This window comes from Embiotoca jacksoni, unplaced genomic scaffold (genome assembly GCF_022577435.1).
Source record: "Embiotoca jacksoni isolate LCO1_2020_lvr unplaced genomic scaffold, fEmbJac1.0.p SCAF_37, whole genome shotgun sequence".
NCBI classification, from domain to species: domain Eukaryota; kingdom Metazoa; phylum Chordata; class Actinopteri; family Embiotocidae; genus Embiotoca; species Embiotoca jacksoni.
In genome coordinates, this window is record NW_027185389.1 from 1,756,667 (window position 1) to 1,774,198 (window position 17,532).

A 17,532-nucleotide genomic window follows, 5' to 3' on the forward strand; every position below is an offset into this window, starting at 1 on the left:
GCGTCCGTCACGGCTGATCGAAGCGTCGTCGGAGTGAATACTTGATCTGGGGATAAAAAGGAGCTCGGCAAAGCGCGAACAACAACTTTTTAATCACTAATCGATTTATAACACCGTTCTAACGACCGTTCAACGACCGCTTCACCTCCGGGACCTTTGGCGCCGCTTTTATAGACACCTCAAAAATAACCTCAGCGAAGGCGCCGAATAAACGCTGGGAAAGCACTGGTGCGATACTGACGAAGGCACGTTTTTGCCGAGTTGACGCATTCCTGTGTGTTTTTTTTTCCCCCCGATCCTTCAAACATATCCGACATCGGACGTGACATAAAATGTCGGAGAGTTCATGTTACCGGAGGGCGCAGGCTGACGTCGAACAACCAATTGTGTATTTATTACTACTACTTGTAAAATATTACCGTTAACATTTATTTTTTTTCCATTGACAGGAAGAAGAATGTCTTGTAGATGTTTTTGGAGGCTTTTTCCATCCTCACTGGAAATATTCTCACATATTGCTGCATGCACGATGGTCTCTGCTCCTCATCGGGCTCGTAGTTGTTGGTATTGAGCCTTTAGAGGAACCTGAACGCCTCACCGGCAATTATTCATCGTCCGGCGTCTGTTCGTCTTGTTTTGATAAAAAAAAAACTAGAAAACATAGTGTGTGTGTAGCTTCGCTGAGTCATGGAGCTGTTTCAGCAGAAAATGGAATAAGTGATGATCAAACCGAAAGTCAATGCCCAGTTTAATCCTTTTAAAACACACTTTCTTAGCTTTTTTTTTTTAGCAGTACAGGTCAAGTCTGACTTAACAATCAACATAAGACCTTTTGGTGACTTTTTTTTTTATGACGCCATCAACAGAATAGGAGACGCGAAATATCAAGATATACATTTACAAAATGTTGACATTCGCCTAAATATAAATTAATCTATTTATTTTACCAGATTAAAAAAAAAAAAAAAAAAAAGCTAACATAAAGGAGGGGCATTTTTGGTTTCGCCTCAAAACAAATGAGAAACTTGTAACTGAAATATAAAACAAAATATATTTCTTACTTTACTTATGGGGGAAGTTAGAAATAAAGCCACGTTTGTGACTGTTTGGAATAAATCATAAAACAAATTACATTTGCTACTGAGCCAGTTCAACTCAGGCATTACGGGCTATTACATTTCATCTATTCACATAAGTACTGCTGTAATGAGCGGGCGACCTAGAACAGCGTTACACCCCATCAGCCCCTCTGAGCACAACCGGCGGGATTCAATGTCGTCGTCTCCGTCGACATTGAATCCCGCCTGCCTTCGGAGGAGTCGGACATTTTTCTGACCGAGATGGATCTCGGACTTTAAAGTTACCTCTGAAGTGAAATGTCACCTTGGCGCCGGAGTTGTGAGCTCGGGACTGAGAACCGCGAGCGATGACGTCCAACGAGACGGAGCTTGCGCCGCGAGATCTACGGACCGTGAGAGCCGACGGCTTAAAGCCCAAACCGGAGGCGCCGGGCATCCGAGCGGGGAAACCACGTCGCAGCCAATGCACTGGTGCACCTCGACTGACAGCCACGTATGATAGATTATCAGTTTCAGCCCTCCAACTCTATAAAAACGGATTCCTACAAGGCACCTTGTGATTTCTGAGAGGTTTCCTCTTCTTATTTATGAAATAAAAAAAAAAAAAACGTAACCGGGAGCGTCTGAGCAGCAGTAAACAACATACAATGCCAGGTCCCAAAACGCTCAACTGGGTCCTCCTTCACAGAACCCAACAACAAATGGAAACGAGTTTCTTCATTAAAAGTTATTTTCCTTCGAGGACAAAGCTGTTTGTGCCTCAATAGGTTGAAGGGATTTATCTTACAACACAAAGCGCTCTTAAAAAAAAAAAAACTCGAGGCGAAAGGGAATACGTCTGACCCAAGCAAAACCGCGCCTTCAAAAGATTTAGATGAGCCTTTGAAAAAGCTTCAAGAACACATCTTTAGAAAAAAAAAGAAAAAAAAAAGAAGAAGCTTTTAATGGGATTCGTCGAGGGTGTGGAGAAGTAGATTGGACAGGGATCGGGGCCCGGACGCAGCAACGGGAGGGGGGGGGGGGATACGGCTCTCTGCGTGTCCTCTGGCCCGCCAGGAACGTGAGACAAGTGATTGACAGCTGGCGAGATGACAAGCACAACAGACCACGGGGAGAAATATGGCCGTCGACAGTAAACAGCTCTCGGTTCACACAGAGCGAGGAAAAAAAAAAAAAAAAGAGCTTGAAAAGCACCGTTGTGGCCGAAACCCCCCTCCGAACACTGAGATTTCAGAGACTTGAAATCTTTTTTTTAAGTGTTTCAAAAATAAACAGGTGGAAAAAAAAACACAGACACTTTATTGCTGGCGGGTAGAAATAAAACAAAAAAATAATTAAAAAAAAGGAGACGAAGACCGCTGTAGACCGTGTTGTAAAGATTTCCGAAAGCGTGGTGGATTACACGCTGTACGCTTACCACTGTAGACCTGCATATTCTGTCGTAACCTCCGTCCATAAACGAAGAAAAGACGCTTTCTACTTTTTAAGGTCAGTAAAATACAATTTTTTTTAAATTGAGCGACTGTTTTTTTTTGTTTTTTGTTTTATCGAACCCTTAACGTCGGGCGTAACTCAGCTCTCCCCGTCGCTGTTTGCATCGTATTATTTCAGCGATCCAACACCCTTGTCCTTTTTTGTTTTTTTCCCCTTGCTAATGTGCGCCATTTTTCGTCGGATGGGTGGTGGTGAGGGGAGGTAGGGGAGGAGGAGGGAGGGAGGAGGGAGGGGAGGAGGGAGGGGAGGAGGGGTCCTCTTTTCCTTTCTTTTTTGTGACTTTGTTCAAGTGGAGCCGGTGTGAATAAACAGTGACACTTCAGAGGAAACGAAACACCAAAAAACTGGAAACCCTCGCGGCTCTAGGCGGGGGGGGGGGGCGTCCAAACGTCCTCTCTCTCTCTCAAACCACCCCCCCCACCTCCCTCAACGGGAGAGAGAGAGAGGCTAAGTCCATCCTAAAGGGTCATTACCGAAAGCAGTGATGGGAATACGTAATGCGGGGGCCGCGCCGCCCGAGATGAAAGGCCCCCTCGGGAGGCGTCCTCGCCCGTTCGTCAGCGCCGCCGCGCTCCATTCATCACCGCGCTCATCAGCGTTTAAACAAGCTTCCCGGGTCGGGACTCTCTCTCTCTCTCCCAGAGCGCCGCGTTGTTGACACCGAGTGGAGTACATAACTACATATTGACTCTCCGAGTGGCGGGGGGACGGGAGGGAGGGGACGGAGGGGGGGGAACAGAAAAAGAGATTGGAGGTTTGACTTTGCTTCCGACGAGTCAAGTTAGCTGAAATGAAGGACTCGATTGCGGAGACGCGAGCCCGCCCCGCCGGGGACGTCGCGGCTTGAACTCCAGCTTCTCCGCCAGCAGCTGGGACATCGAAAAGCCCAGACAACCACCTGTGTGTGTGTGTGTGTGTGTGTGTGTGTGTGTGTGTGTGTGTGTGTGTGTGTGTGTGCCACATCGTGACACCTAGAGGACTCCTATAGGGGGGCCGGGGGACGGTTTAGGCCGCCGCGCTCTCCGGGCACCATTTCCTGCTGTTTGAGTGACGTTTGTTATTCATCCGTTTTTTTTTTTTCATTAATTTAAGGTCAGTGTCCGACAGAGTCATTTTAAAATAGGTGATGCATGCGCGGCGGATGTTTTGTGTAAAATCTGTGCCGGTTCGACCACCTTGAAGCGACGACTCACTTTGCGTGAACCGTGCGAAAGAAAAACCCCACGAACGAAGGAAGAAGCGGACGCGTCCCGCTCTTCCCGTCACAGCGTCGAAACACAAGATACGATAAATCCTCGAATTGATCTCTTTGAGCCCGAAAATCTTTTTATGTCGCGCTTGGAAGACAGAATGAGAAAAACAAAAATAATTTTTAATAAAATAAATAAATAAAAAAAAGGCTCATTAAGCTCAACTCAAACAACAGGAAGTAAGGAAACATATTTTCTTTGACATCAGCGGGCTCGAATCTAATTCTGCGCTAATTAAGCCGCCGATGACGGAGCGCATCGAACTTGTAACTTCGTAATCCGCTTTTCGGCGAGCGTTTGAGAAGCGAAGGTCTTAAAAGGCGGCGGCTGTAATTAAAGTAGCGGAAGACGGCAAATAATTAGCCGACGGTGAGACCGGGGGGGGAGGGGGGGTGGGGGGGGGGGGGCTGACGGACGGATAGACAGACAGGCTCGAAAAGGATATTTGTGTAAACTCTGGCCTCACCTTGCCTCTCCCTGATTGATCACCATGTACATCTCCCAGGACATATTTTCATCCACGGCTCCGTGAGGCAGCAGCAGGCTGACCCCTGGAAACAACAACAAAACAACAAAACAACAAAAACAACACACACACACAAATGTGTCAGCAGCAGCAGCAACTGACAGCGGAGAGCAAAATGAGGGCTTGCGGCGCGTCGAACACGCTGAGGTTACGCCGATATTTATGAGGTGCTCGAGAGAATAAACCGACTCGCCGACTCCGAACACGCTAAATGAAACACGCCGGCGTGAATTTTCAGCAGCGATAAAACAAGCCCGTGTTTTTAAAAGGACGTGCGAAAGACTTACCGTGCATCGGGAGGAAATAAATATGGAGCTGTTGGTTTTGCTGTAGCAACGGCGATATAAAACAATCTCTTGATGGAAATGATGTTTTTCAAGAAAACTAAATTTGATTTATTGGGTACACCGTCGGGGAGGTTGTTGAAGAGGCGACCCATTGCGGCATCACTCTGGTTTGTGAACTGGCGTTTTGGCCGTCATCATCTTTTTGTTTGGAAATCAGAAGGGACCGTATTTTGAAGGGAATCTGGAATCTGACTGCACCCCGGTCATGTCAATCAAACCAGGCACGCCGCCAACAAAACATCGCTGTCTTTGAGGCGTAATATCTAGCTAATGCTGGAATTATTTTCAGAAGGACGACCAGACCACTGATCAGAAGAAGGGAGTTTTGCTCGTGACTCCATAATGACTTGTGGAAAACATTCATTGACTTCGTATTTCATGAGAGAAGATGACACTTTTTGAATTGGAGTCTATCGTAGATCATGTTTTTTTTTTTTTTTTTAAGGAGCCAGCCCCTAGTGGCCTCTGGTGGCGTCGCACTTTGATAAACTCCTGCAACAGCTTTGCTTTTCAGACTTTTATGGAGACTGCGTCTACTTTTTAAATTTGATTTACAGTCTATGGTTTTACTACTTCCAGGAAAATATCGAGCGTAAAACAAACCAAACATATTTATGTTGCTGTTCAGCGGATCAGCCTAAAAATACATAAACAGCGAGAGAAAATAAACACAGATGATTTGGAAGAACTTTACTCTTTACTCTGATCTTCAAACCAGCGCCGTTCACTAAACTTCTGATTATACAACACGTTTGAAGAAGCAAAATGGAGATTACTTTTTTTTTTTCCTCGGCGTGTCAACAGATCAGCACCGCCCCTCCGCTGTCGCCTGACGCCATTCATCCGCCGCTGTGTGAACGGCAAAAGCTCTCGCATTGAAGTGCGGGGAGCATATAAAGGCCCCGTTCTCCAAATAAAAGGTTCAGAGGAGCAGAGAAGCCGATGACGGATAGAGACGGAGGGTTTTGGCAGCTCTTTGGATCGGAATATTTTGGAGTAACTCGGCCGTGTCTGAAATGTGCATTCGAAGCAGTCTGGGGTTTTCTTCTTTTTTTTTATGAAATAAACATTCAGTGTAACATGTTAGTGAGATTTGCTCTGCTGCTACTCACAAAGGGAAAACGCGACGTGAAGAGATCGAGTTAAACACGACCGCATCGTGTACTGTGAGAAGAAGTTGTGGTTACACGCTACAAAATGTGTATTTGTGTTTGTTGAGGCAACAGTGACGCTGAGTGCATTTCAACCTCTGATTTTTTTTGGGGGGGAGGAGGATTATTCAGACGGACGGCCAGAAAACGAACAAGAAGGAGCGACTTTAGCTGAAAACACCGAGGTAACTCGCAGGGAAATGTTATTGACTGAGGATTTTGAGACTATTTGAATGGGAGTCTATGGAGGTTTTTTGGGGCCAACCTCTAGTGGCACTCGGTGGTATTGCAGCTTAAGGAACTAGTGCTAATGGCCTCATTTTTCAGCTGCGTCCACTTTTATATACAGTCTACGGTTGGTACAGTATTTACACTTTGTCACATACATGCTGTCAGATTAGTTGTACAGATTGTAATGTGCAGTTTTAATTAGTTGCTGCATTTTTTGTTTTTTTTTGTTTAAATGTCACATGTTGTCCAGGTCTCTTCTTCATGTGTTTATTTTTAATTCACGGAGAGTCTACGTAGTCAAAATGTTCAAAGTGATTTTTGTGGATTATTCCCAGTAATTGGGACATTGTTGCTGAAGAGAGATGCTGCAGTGGATTAATTTTTTTAATTTTAATTTTTTTTAATATTCTAATAAAATTCTAATGAAATCGTTCACCACAAACAGCTCAGCTCCGCTGCGTTGGGATGTGGCAGGACTCCACGCTCATTAACAGGCCGGACTTAAAAGTCTGCACAGATGAAAGGAACCGGTGCTATTTTGGAGCCGAGGTGACCGGAGAGCTCCGGTAATCTGCGGTTGAAGTGCTGCTCGCGGCCGCTGTTCAGGCTAATGACCCGGACGGGCGGCGTGAGTGGCTCCACTCGACTACAACGACTCCTCCACTCAGACTCTCGGCCTGAGAGGCGACCGCGGGAGGCTGATTTCACTTCACCTCTCCGCGGCCGGCCGAGCGGAGGCCGCCGCCGCCGCCGCGGTAACGAGAGGAACCGGCAGAAGAGGTTTCCGTTGAGTGCTCGCGGCTTCGTCCTCGGACTGTTGACCCCAACGACGGCCGCGGGTCGCTCCTCCAAAACCCCGTTTGTGTCGGCGGGGACGGGATGACGCCGTGACCCCTGTGTTTTATCCTGAGAGAGAGAGCCTTGTGAGGATGTGGAGGAATAACGAGCATCTACCCTCCTTGGCAACGGCGCCGATGGAGCTTAGCAACGCCTTGCAATGCACAGGCCGCAAGGACCGTGTTCGTACTCTGAGAGTTCTGACATAAAAAGAACACAAACTTTAACAAGCCGAGGTCCGCTTATTAAGAGTTTGTTTTCTTTCTACTTTCTCAGATTTGACCTGTTTTTCATTTGAGCGTAGTTTTGGTTTGAAGACTTCGCGGTAAAAATGCATGCTGCAAAAACCTTCAACAGAATTTGGAGCGATTGTTTGTAAAGGTGCAGGTTGGTTGTTTATGACGAGCACGTGGGTCGACTAGAAGAACCTCAATTTCTTGAAATATTTTCTTTTCAGAATTAAAGAGTTTTTCTGCTTCTTCTGCTGAAAGAAGCTGATTCAGCTGGTTTGGGACGAGCTCAGCTATGTGAAGAAATGCTGCTAAACACGAGTACACTTTCATCACACTTACGATTGGTCAACATATTAAAACACTGTTTTTGGTGAGCCAATAATAATTTTCCCACTTTGGTAGAAAACAAAAATTAGAGACGTTTTTCTGACCGCTGATTTCGAACGCCAATTTTTTTTTACGACAGATCTTTTGACGAGTTACAAGGCTTTCTGGGAAAATGCGGCATTGGGAAATTTTACTACCTTCAATTTGAAGCTCATATCTTGGTCATTGTTGCGGCTAACCATTCATGCTGTATCTTGTTTTTTTTCAGGACAGTCTGGGCTATTCAGATCTGTCATAATTTAATTTGATAATACTTACAGATGTTATATATTATCCTTTATATCTAGCAAATAAAATTCGGTCCCATGAAATTGTTATATTTTTAGCTGTATCCCTACACAACATATTGCCAGTAGAGATGTCATTTTATAGTTGAGTAGACGGGATTGTCTAGAATCTGTCAATATCCGAGTCATGTTTGTAGGACACTGTATGACTCAGCAATTTGAAAAAATATGTGCTTAGTGCCTGATGGAAAATAAATGTCACGAATGACTCCGGGTGGCCTGGGTGGCACTTCGGGAATTATTTAATGAAGAGTAACGGGTGTGGTCGATGGACACGGCGCTTTATGCAGCATGTGTAACAACGAATAAAAAAAACTAATAACGATTAAAAATGTTACCCAACTTCAACGTAGACGATCTCGGCAACGCTTCGTCACGCAGACGAGGCGCTGACATTTTCTGAAAGCTGCAGCGCAGTTTCATAGGATATCTCACGCATCTCCCTGCGATAAATACCGGCTGCACAATTCAACCGAGACAAAGGAGTGTTTTTTTCTTCCGGCTAACAAACCGAAGTCTGTTACTTTTATCCGCTTCCTGTTCAGCTCACCTGTGTTGGGCACCACCAGCCGCCCTCCCGGGTGGCCGAACACGCCGGTGGTCCTCAGCTGCTCCTGCCGGGCGCTGAAGGGCCCGTTGAGCGTGAGCAGGCCCTTCTTGCGTCTGTCCACGGTGCTGCAGTAGTCGCGGCTCAGGTCCCGCGGGAAGGTCTCGGCGACGGTTTTGGCGCGGAACTCCGCCCGCTCGGCCACGCCCAGCGAAACCATGAAGGAGCTCTGAACTTTGACCTTGATGTCCGGCAGCGGGTCGAAGAGCTCTTTGTCGGCGCCGTCCTGGAAGCAGAGCGGAGTGCTGTACGTCCGTCCCACCGTCAGGTCGGGCTGCATGGAGGAGTTGAGGAGCAGGGGGTTGCCTACGGAGACGAGAGAGACGGCACGGTCGTCTTAAAGCAACGCGCTCGCGTGGGACTCCTATTATACAGGGACCTTGTTTAATTAATGAATCAAAGCCCAACCTCTGTGTTTCCTGAACAGCACCCACACGGGATAATTAAATTCACTGGCGTCCCAGATTCAGCAAAAACAAGGTCAAGATTGTGTTATTTATTTTCATAGAAGTCGAAATTTAAAATGTTTAAAAGCTGAAAAAAAAGTGACGAAAAATTCTTTCATTTTTCATGGCAGGAAGGAGGTGAGAAAAAGCAGAAGGAGAATGTGCCACTCCGTCGGCACGGATTAAATATTATCAGAGGCTTTCTGTCTACAGTAGATTAAGCTCGACAGAGTTGTCGTTCTACGAAACGCCGACGTAGCGGATTTGAGATTAAAATCAGATCTAATCTGCAGAGTTCATACGAAAATCCCTGGCTGTCCCCAGGTGACACAAACCCAGGGTCCAATCGTTTGTAGTTTTTGAAGGGGGAGGGGGTGAGGGGGGGGGGGGGAACGACACATCTCTCTCGCCATCTTTCTCCTGAAATTTTTCTCCAGCTGACCAGCGCCAAATTAAAACAACTTGTCCGGGCAGGCGACCGTCGCGTCGGAGGTAAAGGGGAGCGCAACCTGGCCAGAAGGTCCGGGGCCGAGAGCCACGGTCGGAGCGTTAAGATTTAATTACTGAACGCACACACGCAGCTTGATCTCCATAATCCATCTGCTGGAGTCAGCTCCTCTGGACGCCCGGTCGCCCTCCTGAAGGACGGGGTGGGGGTGTGGGGGGGGAGTTGGTGCCAGGAAGGGGTCTAAGGTAGGTGACTGCTGCTCTGTAAATGAGAGGAGTCCTTTTAGCGCCCAGCAGTGGACCCCCCAGCAGCCTGCAGAGGGGTTGGGAGGGGGGGGGGGGGGGCCTTCATCTGTGGGCTGTTAGATGCGACGACGCTGCCAAACGGAGCGGGAATGCGCAAATCGATCTGGCAGACGCCCCCCCCCCCCCCCCACACACACACTTCCCCTCTCCGCCCCCGCCCTCCCCACCTCTGACGAGCCGTGCCAAGATGCAGGCGAAGTCACTGAGTCCTTGCTGCCCAGCTGTTGCCTGGCGTGGGGTGCGGAGCGGGAGGCTAATGTTGTTTTATTTTTAGAGGAAATCATTAATAACCAGGGGCGTGATTGGTGATGAGCGGGTTTTTTTTTTCTTCTTCCGAGCGTCTTGGTTTTTGACTCGATCTTTGAAAAAAAATTTGACTTCTTCGTCTCGGCCTTCACATCAAAATGTGGAATTTAAACAACGATTTATTCAGCTGGTTTTGTCGATGTGCCGCCGCTCGTATGCAGCGAACCACACTGAGTGGCGCTTCATCGTCATCACGGATTAACCTGTTGAATTTCTTTGGTTAATCAAACCGATAATCAAGTTAAATAATGCTGTGTTGTGCTCCAAGTGGCGCACTTGTACCGAGAGAACTGCCTCTCCATGTTGTCGTGACGCATTTAACATAATGTACATTTTCACAGCAATAATTCAATCAGAAGAGCAGGAGAACATACGGAATGAAAAACGTTTGTCCTTCCCTTTAATGATTATGCTTTTATTGTGAAAAAGATATTATCGTGTCAGTACACGATAATATCTTCAAGAGGTAGTTGTCTTTACAAGGCGAGAGAGGTTCCGATTTGACAGGCGAATCGTTTTCAAGAAAATTGAAGATATCACATCTTCAATTTAAAAAAAAAAAAATTGTTTTTTTGGACGATGGATTGGAAGAGGAATTTTAGTGTCGCTACAGTTTTGCAGATTGAAACTCTTATTCTTTTTGTGATTGTAAAAAAATCACAATCACAGGCTCCCAGGTTTCATCTTCAAATGTCTCGCTTTGTCTGGAAAAAAAAACAAAAACAAAATATAGTCCATTAACGGTGATACGAAGCGGTGAGCGCGCTCGGTTTACTGCATCGATACGTTCCCGGGCATTCGACCCGTAACAGATGTACTCTATCCCGCCGTGGCCACCGCGCCCCGATGATTGCACCTGCATTATAAATGATACAAAGTGCCAGCATCTATGAGCAGGAGGAACACTTCCTGGTTAATCGCCACTAAAAATGATGTTCCATAAAAAATGGATGGAAAGATGAATTTTTTATTTCCTCCGACAGGGACGACGGCAAAAAAAAAAAAAAAAAAAAAACCCTGCTGATACACTCCGGCTCTGCAGCCCGGCGGACATCGCGCCCACCTCCGCCCCCCCACCTCCATCCCATCCCCACTACTCCCGCAGCTGACATTCGATCACTGCTAAAAAAAAAAAAAAATAAAAAAAAATCTCACCCCCTCTGGTCGAGTGGAGAATGATCTGATTATCGCCTGAGTGTGCATCTTTAAGAACGGCGTGGCCCGAAAATGGAATCGGCGGCGGCGAGATGAGAGAAGTTAATGAAATGTACCTCAGGTTGAATACCTTGAGGGATCGGTTTGGAATTGGGCCTCTGATTAAAAATCACTCAGAAGGAGAAGTAATGCGCGGAGACAGGGGTCAGGTCCAGAGACTCGCTCTGCAGAGAGACACCGTCCGCAAAGAACTTCTTCAGAGTATTTAAATTGTTCCGTTTTTTTTTTCTTCTTCTTCTTCTCCTCCTCTCCCTGATCGCGATTATCGACGCGATGTTCCACGATAAGGATTTGATTGAGTCGCGCCCGCGACGACGTTAAAGCGCGATTATCGCAATCTCCGTTTCCACGGCAACGCGTCGGGGGTTTCGACTCGGAACGGGGAGACGATCAGTCGCGTCAGCGGGCTCTTTATGTAATAATGTGCCAATGTGTACCACGCCAGGACGTAGGCCGGCCCTTAGCGACGACCCTAGCAACGGAGAGGATTTCCAGTCCGTTTTTGTTGCTTCCGAGGGATTGGTTTCTCAAACTGAAGAAATACAGGACGTAGAAACACTAAACTGTTCAGCTAGCTGAGTCTCGTTGTGCGTTACGCAGCGAAGTGGGTCCAATTGAACCGACCTATAACAAGTACAAGCAACATCACATTACGTATTATGTGTGAAATTCAATTTCAATTATGTATTTGCCATCGAGAAGGCGGAGTGATATTTACCAGCGGGTCGGAGCTACTCGCATAAAAAAAACAAAAAACAAAAAAAACGTACTGACGTTCAATTAAACACGCTGGGAGAGCCGCTGTTTTTTTTTTTTTTTTTTTTGTCCCGCCGAGAGGAGGTCGTTTAACTTCCTGTTGTGTTTATGAAAAGGACGGTAAAAACGTTAACAATTATACAGGTAAAACGCCTCGACGACTTCCTCATTAAACAAACTAGGGGGGGAAAAAACAACAAATGGAAGAAGGAGTGATGGTGGCCGGCGGAGGGCACAGCAGGAAGGGCTGCGAGGAGCGCTGGCCTATTTAAATAAGGATTGATGATCTGCTGAATGTACGCTCCCCTCTCCTCCCCCCCCCTCCCCCCCTCCTCCTCATCCGTTTGTACAGTTTTTCCTCACATCTATCAGAGGTTGATTCTCTCAAGCTTCACAATAAAAGGTCTGTCAACGTAGAAGGACAGGTTCCTTTCACGGATGCCGGGAGGTGTAAGATGGAGGAAGCGGGTCGCGAGGCGGCCGGCCGCGTGGCGTTCCAACTCCACGCCAAACAAACGCTGTCAATCACGGGCGGCGGCGTCTCTCTCTCTCTCTCTCTCTCTCTCTCTCGGTCTCACCTTGTCTGGTGGTCTTGAAGTTGAAGGACTGGAAACCCCCCGTGAGGGCCGAGGAGTCGATGACGTCCACCCCGTACTCGCTGTGGTTCTTCCTGTACAGCATGACGGCCACCACCAGGATCGCCACGGCGATGACGCCGGCCCCGAGGCCCGAGTACAGCGCCACGTCGTTGGAGCTGTCCATGCCTGAAACGAGAGACGCAAAAAAGAAATAATATTGTTTGTATAAAGTCCGATATCCCGCGGCACGAATTTGATTTCGTTCGTAGTGTGATTATCACTGAATTCTGAAAATGAACGTAACTCCTGGTGAATATCGAAAGACAACGTCAGCGATTTTTACCCAACAAAATGTGTTTACGGGTGTCGGAGAGCACTACTGAATATTTCAAAACAACGCGTATAATCTTGTTGTGGCTCCGGAGGAAGCTGCGATGCCATAAAACGACTAAGTTTCAGCTGGCGCCGTAGCTACATTCGCTGCCAGCAGAACACACCTGAATCTCCAGCTGAATTGTGGGTAACGTAGTCGCTGGAATTCGAGCGAGACAAGAAAAGTTGTGGATCCGCTGCCTTTTAAATTTTGAAAACCCATCCGACGCCAAGCGCTGTTTGGAGTAATCGAAACTCTACGCTTCCTGATGTCCTTTCACAATAAAAGCATCGTTGTTTTTTTTGTTTTTTTTTAAAGGAAGGATGAAAGTATTAAAAGCTTAAAAACCATTGGTTGCTCTGCAGAAATGTACATCAACGTACATTTATCATGAAGACAACACGGAGAGGCATTATCTCGAAATAAAGTCCCGCCTCGCAGCCACTGTTTGAGAATTCAGAGCAATATAAATGTATTCTTCTGATATCCCTCCAGTACCACGGATCGAGGACTTTTTTAGTTCATATTTCTGTGATGAAGGCAGCTTTTTGCCCAAAACAGCGGAATAAGCGTCTTTTTAAAAAAAATTTTTTGTAAGTGTTGCACATAAAAGAGCATTGTCTTTGTTGTATTAATAAAGACCCACAGACAGCAGCGAGGGAGGAGGAGATGAAGAAAGAAAAGCGAGCGGAGACGTTATTATGTCGACATTCAAGGGCAAAAAAAACCCACAAAAAAAACACAGGCAAGAGATTTCACGAGGTGTTACACCGGGCTTCCAGCGATGGAAAATGAAAAACAAGAAGGGTGGGGATGGAGCATCGCCCCGCCCCCCCCGGTCCATCTTTTACCCTCTCGCCAAATGAGCGCATCCGGGCCGTTACTGTAAAACGGTTATCGGGGGGGCGATTAGCCTAAACTGCCTTCGGACCCACCGGACTACATCCAATAAGCGATGATAGATATGTCGCCGGCGAAGGCCATCAGAGGTGCGTAGCCGCGCTGCCACCAAAAAGATCGCCCGCCACGCGGCGCCCCCCCCCCCCCCCCCCCGCCACGCTCAATCAGTCGGGGCGGCTTTTGCTTTCCAGACAAGCAGCAGGGACGACTAATGAAAGCACTAAAGCTTATACAGTAGCACCTGACAATCACTTAGCCCCCTCGACGACTCCGGCGAGTGATTGAAAGGCGTCCCGCGGGAACCCGGCGAGGACGGACGGACGCTTATAAATAAATTGGGTCCGAAATTTAGCTCGTTTGCAACGATTACGAACCACATTAATCCTCCGCCGACGTAGCACATGTTCGCTTGTCACAACCGATATATCACCTGGCTCCGAGGAGCAGCTGTGATGTCATATTAAAAAAAGAAAGACAAAAAAAAATAAATAATAATGACATGAACGTGTAATGAGCGTTCTGCTGTGTTAAAAACAGGATGTTGCGCAAGATCAAAGGTGAATTTAAATGGCGGGAATTTCATGACGTTTCTATTCCTGGAGTGTTTTTTTGTTGTTGTTGTTGCATCTCTATTGTGCCCCCCCCCCCCCACCAAAAGAATTCAGGGCACATTAGTGGCAGGTGTGCATGCGGTGGCGGTGGCGGTGGAGGTGGTGGTGGAGGTGGAGGTGGGGGAGGGGCAAGGAGGGGTGTGGGGGGGGGGGGGGCGATGAAAAGAAATCCGCAGAGGAAGACTCACTTTGAGGTTTAACGTCATGTAGCAGCTTTCGATCTGCAAAGACAGAAAGATAGAAGGAGACAAAGAGGAGAGAAAGTGGTGATTAAAGTCCGAGCGGAGGCCTCTTGTGAAGCTGGCTAACAAAGTGCCGAGTCTCGGATCTGAGCAACCCTGAGAAGAAAGGTGGTGGCGGTGGCGGTGGTGGTGGTGGTGGGGAGGGAGGTGGGGGGGGTGGGGAGGGGGTAGGGTGGGGTGGGGGGGCTCTTATCGCTCACAAGACGATACGTCTGATAAATAGCCATCGTCACCGTCCCTTTCTACCGACCACAGTTTAAAGGCGACGAGGCGCTTAAAGGCGCCTTTGATCGAGCTAATGATCTCCAAGCACTCGTCGACAATACAAGTTGGATGTATTTTAGGAGGGATGGAGTAACGTACTTAGTTTTACTTTAACGAACTATCTCCTAATGTTTAATATAAAAAAACCCAAAAAAACAAGAGGACCTTTATAATCTAAAGGTTGAACCGTTTTTAACTGTGACTCTGAGTTACACCAGTCTACTGGTTCTACTTGAAAAAAAAAAAAAAATCGTATAAAATCGAAGGCTTTTGTGGAGAGCTTATTTCAAGTTTGCTTGAAAGCTCATTCAGAGATTTTTGCCGATAAGTGCGCGAACCCACAAATGATACATTTTGCTTAAAAGAAATGAATTTGTTTTATTAAAAAGTCTTCCCTCTTTTTCCACGATGCGTTCTGTGGCTGAGGATGAATGGAACGGACACAAACACAAAATAAAAAGCATGCAGGGAGCAGATGGCGGCCGGGACTTTTCCATTTGTAGTTTGCGTAACGCCCGGTTATCATTAACCGTGCCACACTCGCCCGGATCGTGGATGTTTCGACGTTCGCCGGCCGCGACCGACGTCCGTCGAACCCTCGCGGCTCATTTTCGGTTTCGAGGTCAACGACGACTGCCGCCGTGCCGCTTTGTGGAATTCGATAAATTCTCGCTCCGTCGTACCTGCGCTGCCGCCGGGCGAGTGAAACGTCGGACGTCTTTGCGTGTGCATGACCCCCGAAACAGCGCGATGACATTTCATTCTGAGGAAACATCAAGCGTCACTCAAGAGTGAACGTCTGCACCCCCCCCTCCCACCCGCCCCGACAGACTCGGCACCGACACGCAATATGTCAAGTGAGCAGTAGCGAACGAGAGAAGGAGCGCTGACATTGTCATGCTCTGGGAATCCGTGTCAATCCACAGTGATCCCCCCCCCCCCACCATCCCGCCACCCCCCCCCCCCCCCTCCCCCACTAACACATAACCCTCCTGTTCAAACATGCTGCCACGTTACAGCGAGCGCGTATATGTGGTGATGGTGATGACGGAGGGAGGCGGGTGAGGGGGGACGATGAGAGCGATGATAGGCGATAACCCCGGTGGTGAGAAAACAACAAAACTAAAAAAAAAAAAAGGAAGCCCTCCCACTCACTCTGGGTGCACAGTCCATCTGTGCAGTTCTCGGTGGCCTCGCCGTTCCCTTCGCACGTCTTGCCTCGGTGGCGCGGCGCCGGCGAGTTGCATTCGCGGCTCCGCTGCTTGTCGCACTGGCTGCCGCACACCGTCCACTCGCTCCACTCGTCCCAGCCGCCGTCGACTGTCAACGGGAGAGGACGGAGAGCGAGGTGAACGTTTACGAGGCCGGTTTATTCGCAGAGCGCGTTTCAACAACGAGGCAATTCAAAGTGCTTCGCGTACATTTTTTTTTTTTTTTTAAATTAAAAAAAACAAACATTAAAAGCGTCAAAACTTGAGGCAAAAGCAAAAGGACATTTAAAAAAAAAAAAGAATTAAGAACAAGTGATTAAAACATTGGAAACGGTCATTAAAACATTAAGCAAGCTAAAAAAAAAAAAAAGTCGATAAATGTTAAAGCGCAGTTTAACACATCCTCAAATCAAACCAGAGACATGAAAATTAGATTACAGCTCGATTAAGATTCAGATTACAGTGATTAAAAGAAATAGTTCACATTTGTTACATTCTTTTTTTTAATGACAACTATTTTCAGAAGCTAGTTGTAGCTACTTTTAGTTTGCGATGCTGCTTAGCGTTTACTGACACTCATTTATTTGGTATACTTTGTTTATTCGTCGTGATTAGACTTCGACGCTGCATTATTTATGTGATATAAAACTCCATTATGAGTACGAACCATTGTTTTTGTTTTTATTTTTTTGTTAATAAAGGTAAATGTGCCACATCGGAACGGTTTGGAGCAGGAAGTGACCATATTTGGGTGAGCGGTGGATCTCACTCGATCTGATTGGAAACCAGACGATACTACGTCCCGCCCACCGTCAGCTGTAACCTGCCTGCACAGGCCTGTCAATCAAACAGACACGCCCCCCCCAAAAACAGGTCTTTTTGATGCTTATTTTCTAAATAATGACGGGATTATTTTCAGACGGACCTCCAGGAAACGAATAAGAAAAAGTGACTTCAGTAAACTGAACTGAGATAAATCGTGGAGAAATTTTATTGACTGAGAACTTTACGAGACTAGTCGAATGGGAGTCTATGAAGGCTTTACCGAGTCGACCTCGAGTGGCGCCCGGTGGTATCGCAGCTTAAAGCGCTTCCGCATCGTCCTCGTTTTTCAAAGCTGCGTCCACTTTTACATACAGTCGTATGTTTCAGACACAACTTGACTTCCATAAAGTTAGTCTCTCTTCTCTGGAAAGAAAACAAATAAGTCCAATTCCCCAAAAATGTCAAACTGCCTCTTAAACATAAACTTTTTTTTTTTTTTTTTTTTTTACATCTGTGCAATATTTACCCAACATTTTTTTTTTTAACTGATTCTGTGTAGGGCACGCTCACATATTTAGTATGACACACGATACGCCGGGCGGTGTGTCGGTACAGCTTGAGAGACATTTTCTCCCCATTAACCCTCGGGCCTGTTTATATAATGGGATTTGATGCGAGGCTAT

The 17,532-nt window shown here is 47.0% G+C and overlaps 1 protein-coding gene across 4 annotated transcripts in view; it reads right to left on the reverse strand.

The window, feature by feature from the left end:
- The window catches only part of unc5db (unc-5 netrin receptor Db), a 301,343-nt gene that overhangs the window by 26,080 nt on the left and 257,731 nt on the right, over window positions 1-17,532 (reverse strand). For 2 of the 4 annotated variants that reach the window (XM_069166069.1, XM_069166073.1), the window contains exons 8-12: window positions 16,029-16,193; window positions 14,556-14,588; window positions 12,484-12,669; window positions 8,373-8,735; window positions 4,290-4,374 (exon numbers count right to left, since the gene is read on the reverse strand). In XM_069166069.1, coding sequence (XP_069022170.1) covers window positions 4,290-4,374; window positions 8,373-8,735; window positions 12,484-12,669; window positions 14,556-14,588; window positions 16,029-16,193 — 832 coding nt within the window. The remainder of the gene's footprint in view (window positions 1-4,289; window positions 4,375-8,372; window positions 8,736-12,483; window positions 12,670-14,555; window positions 14,589-16,028; window positions 16,194-17,532) is intronic. The other 2 variants (XM_069166071.1, XM_069166072.1) reach the window with 2 other exon arrangements.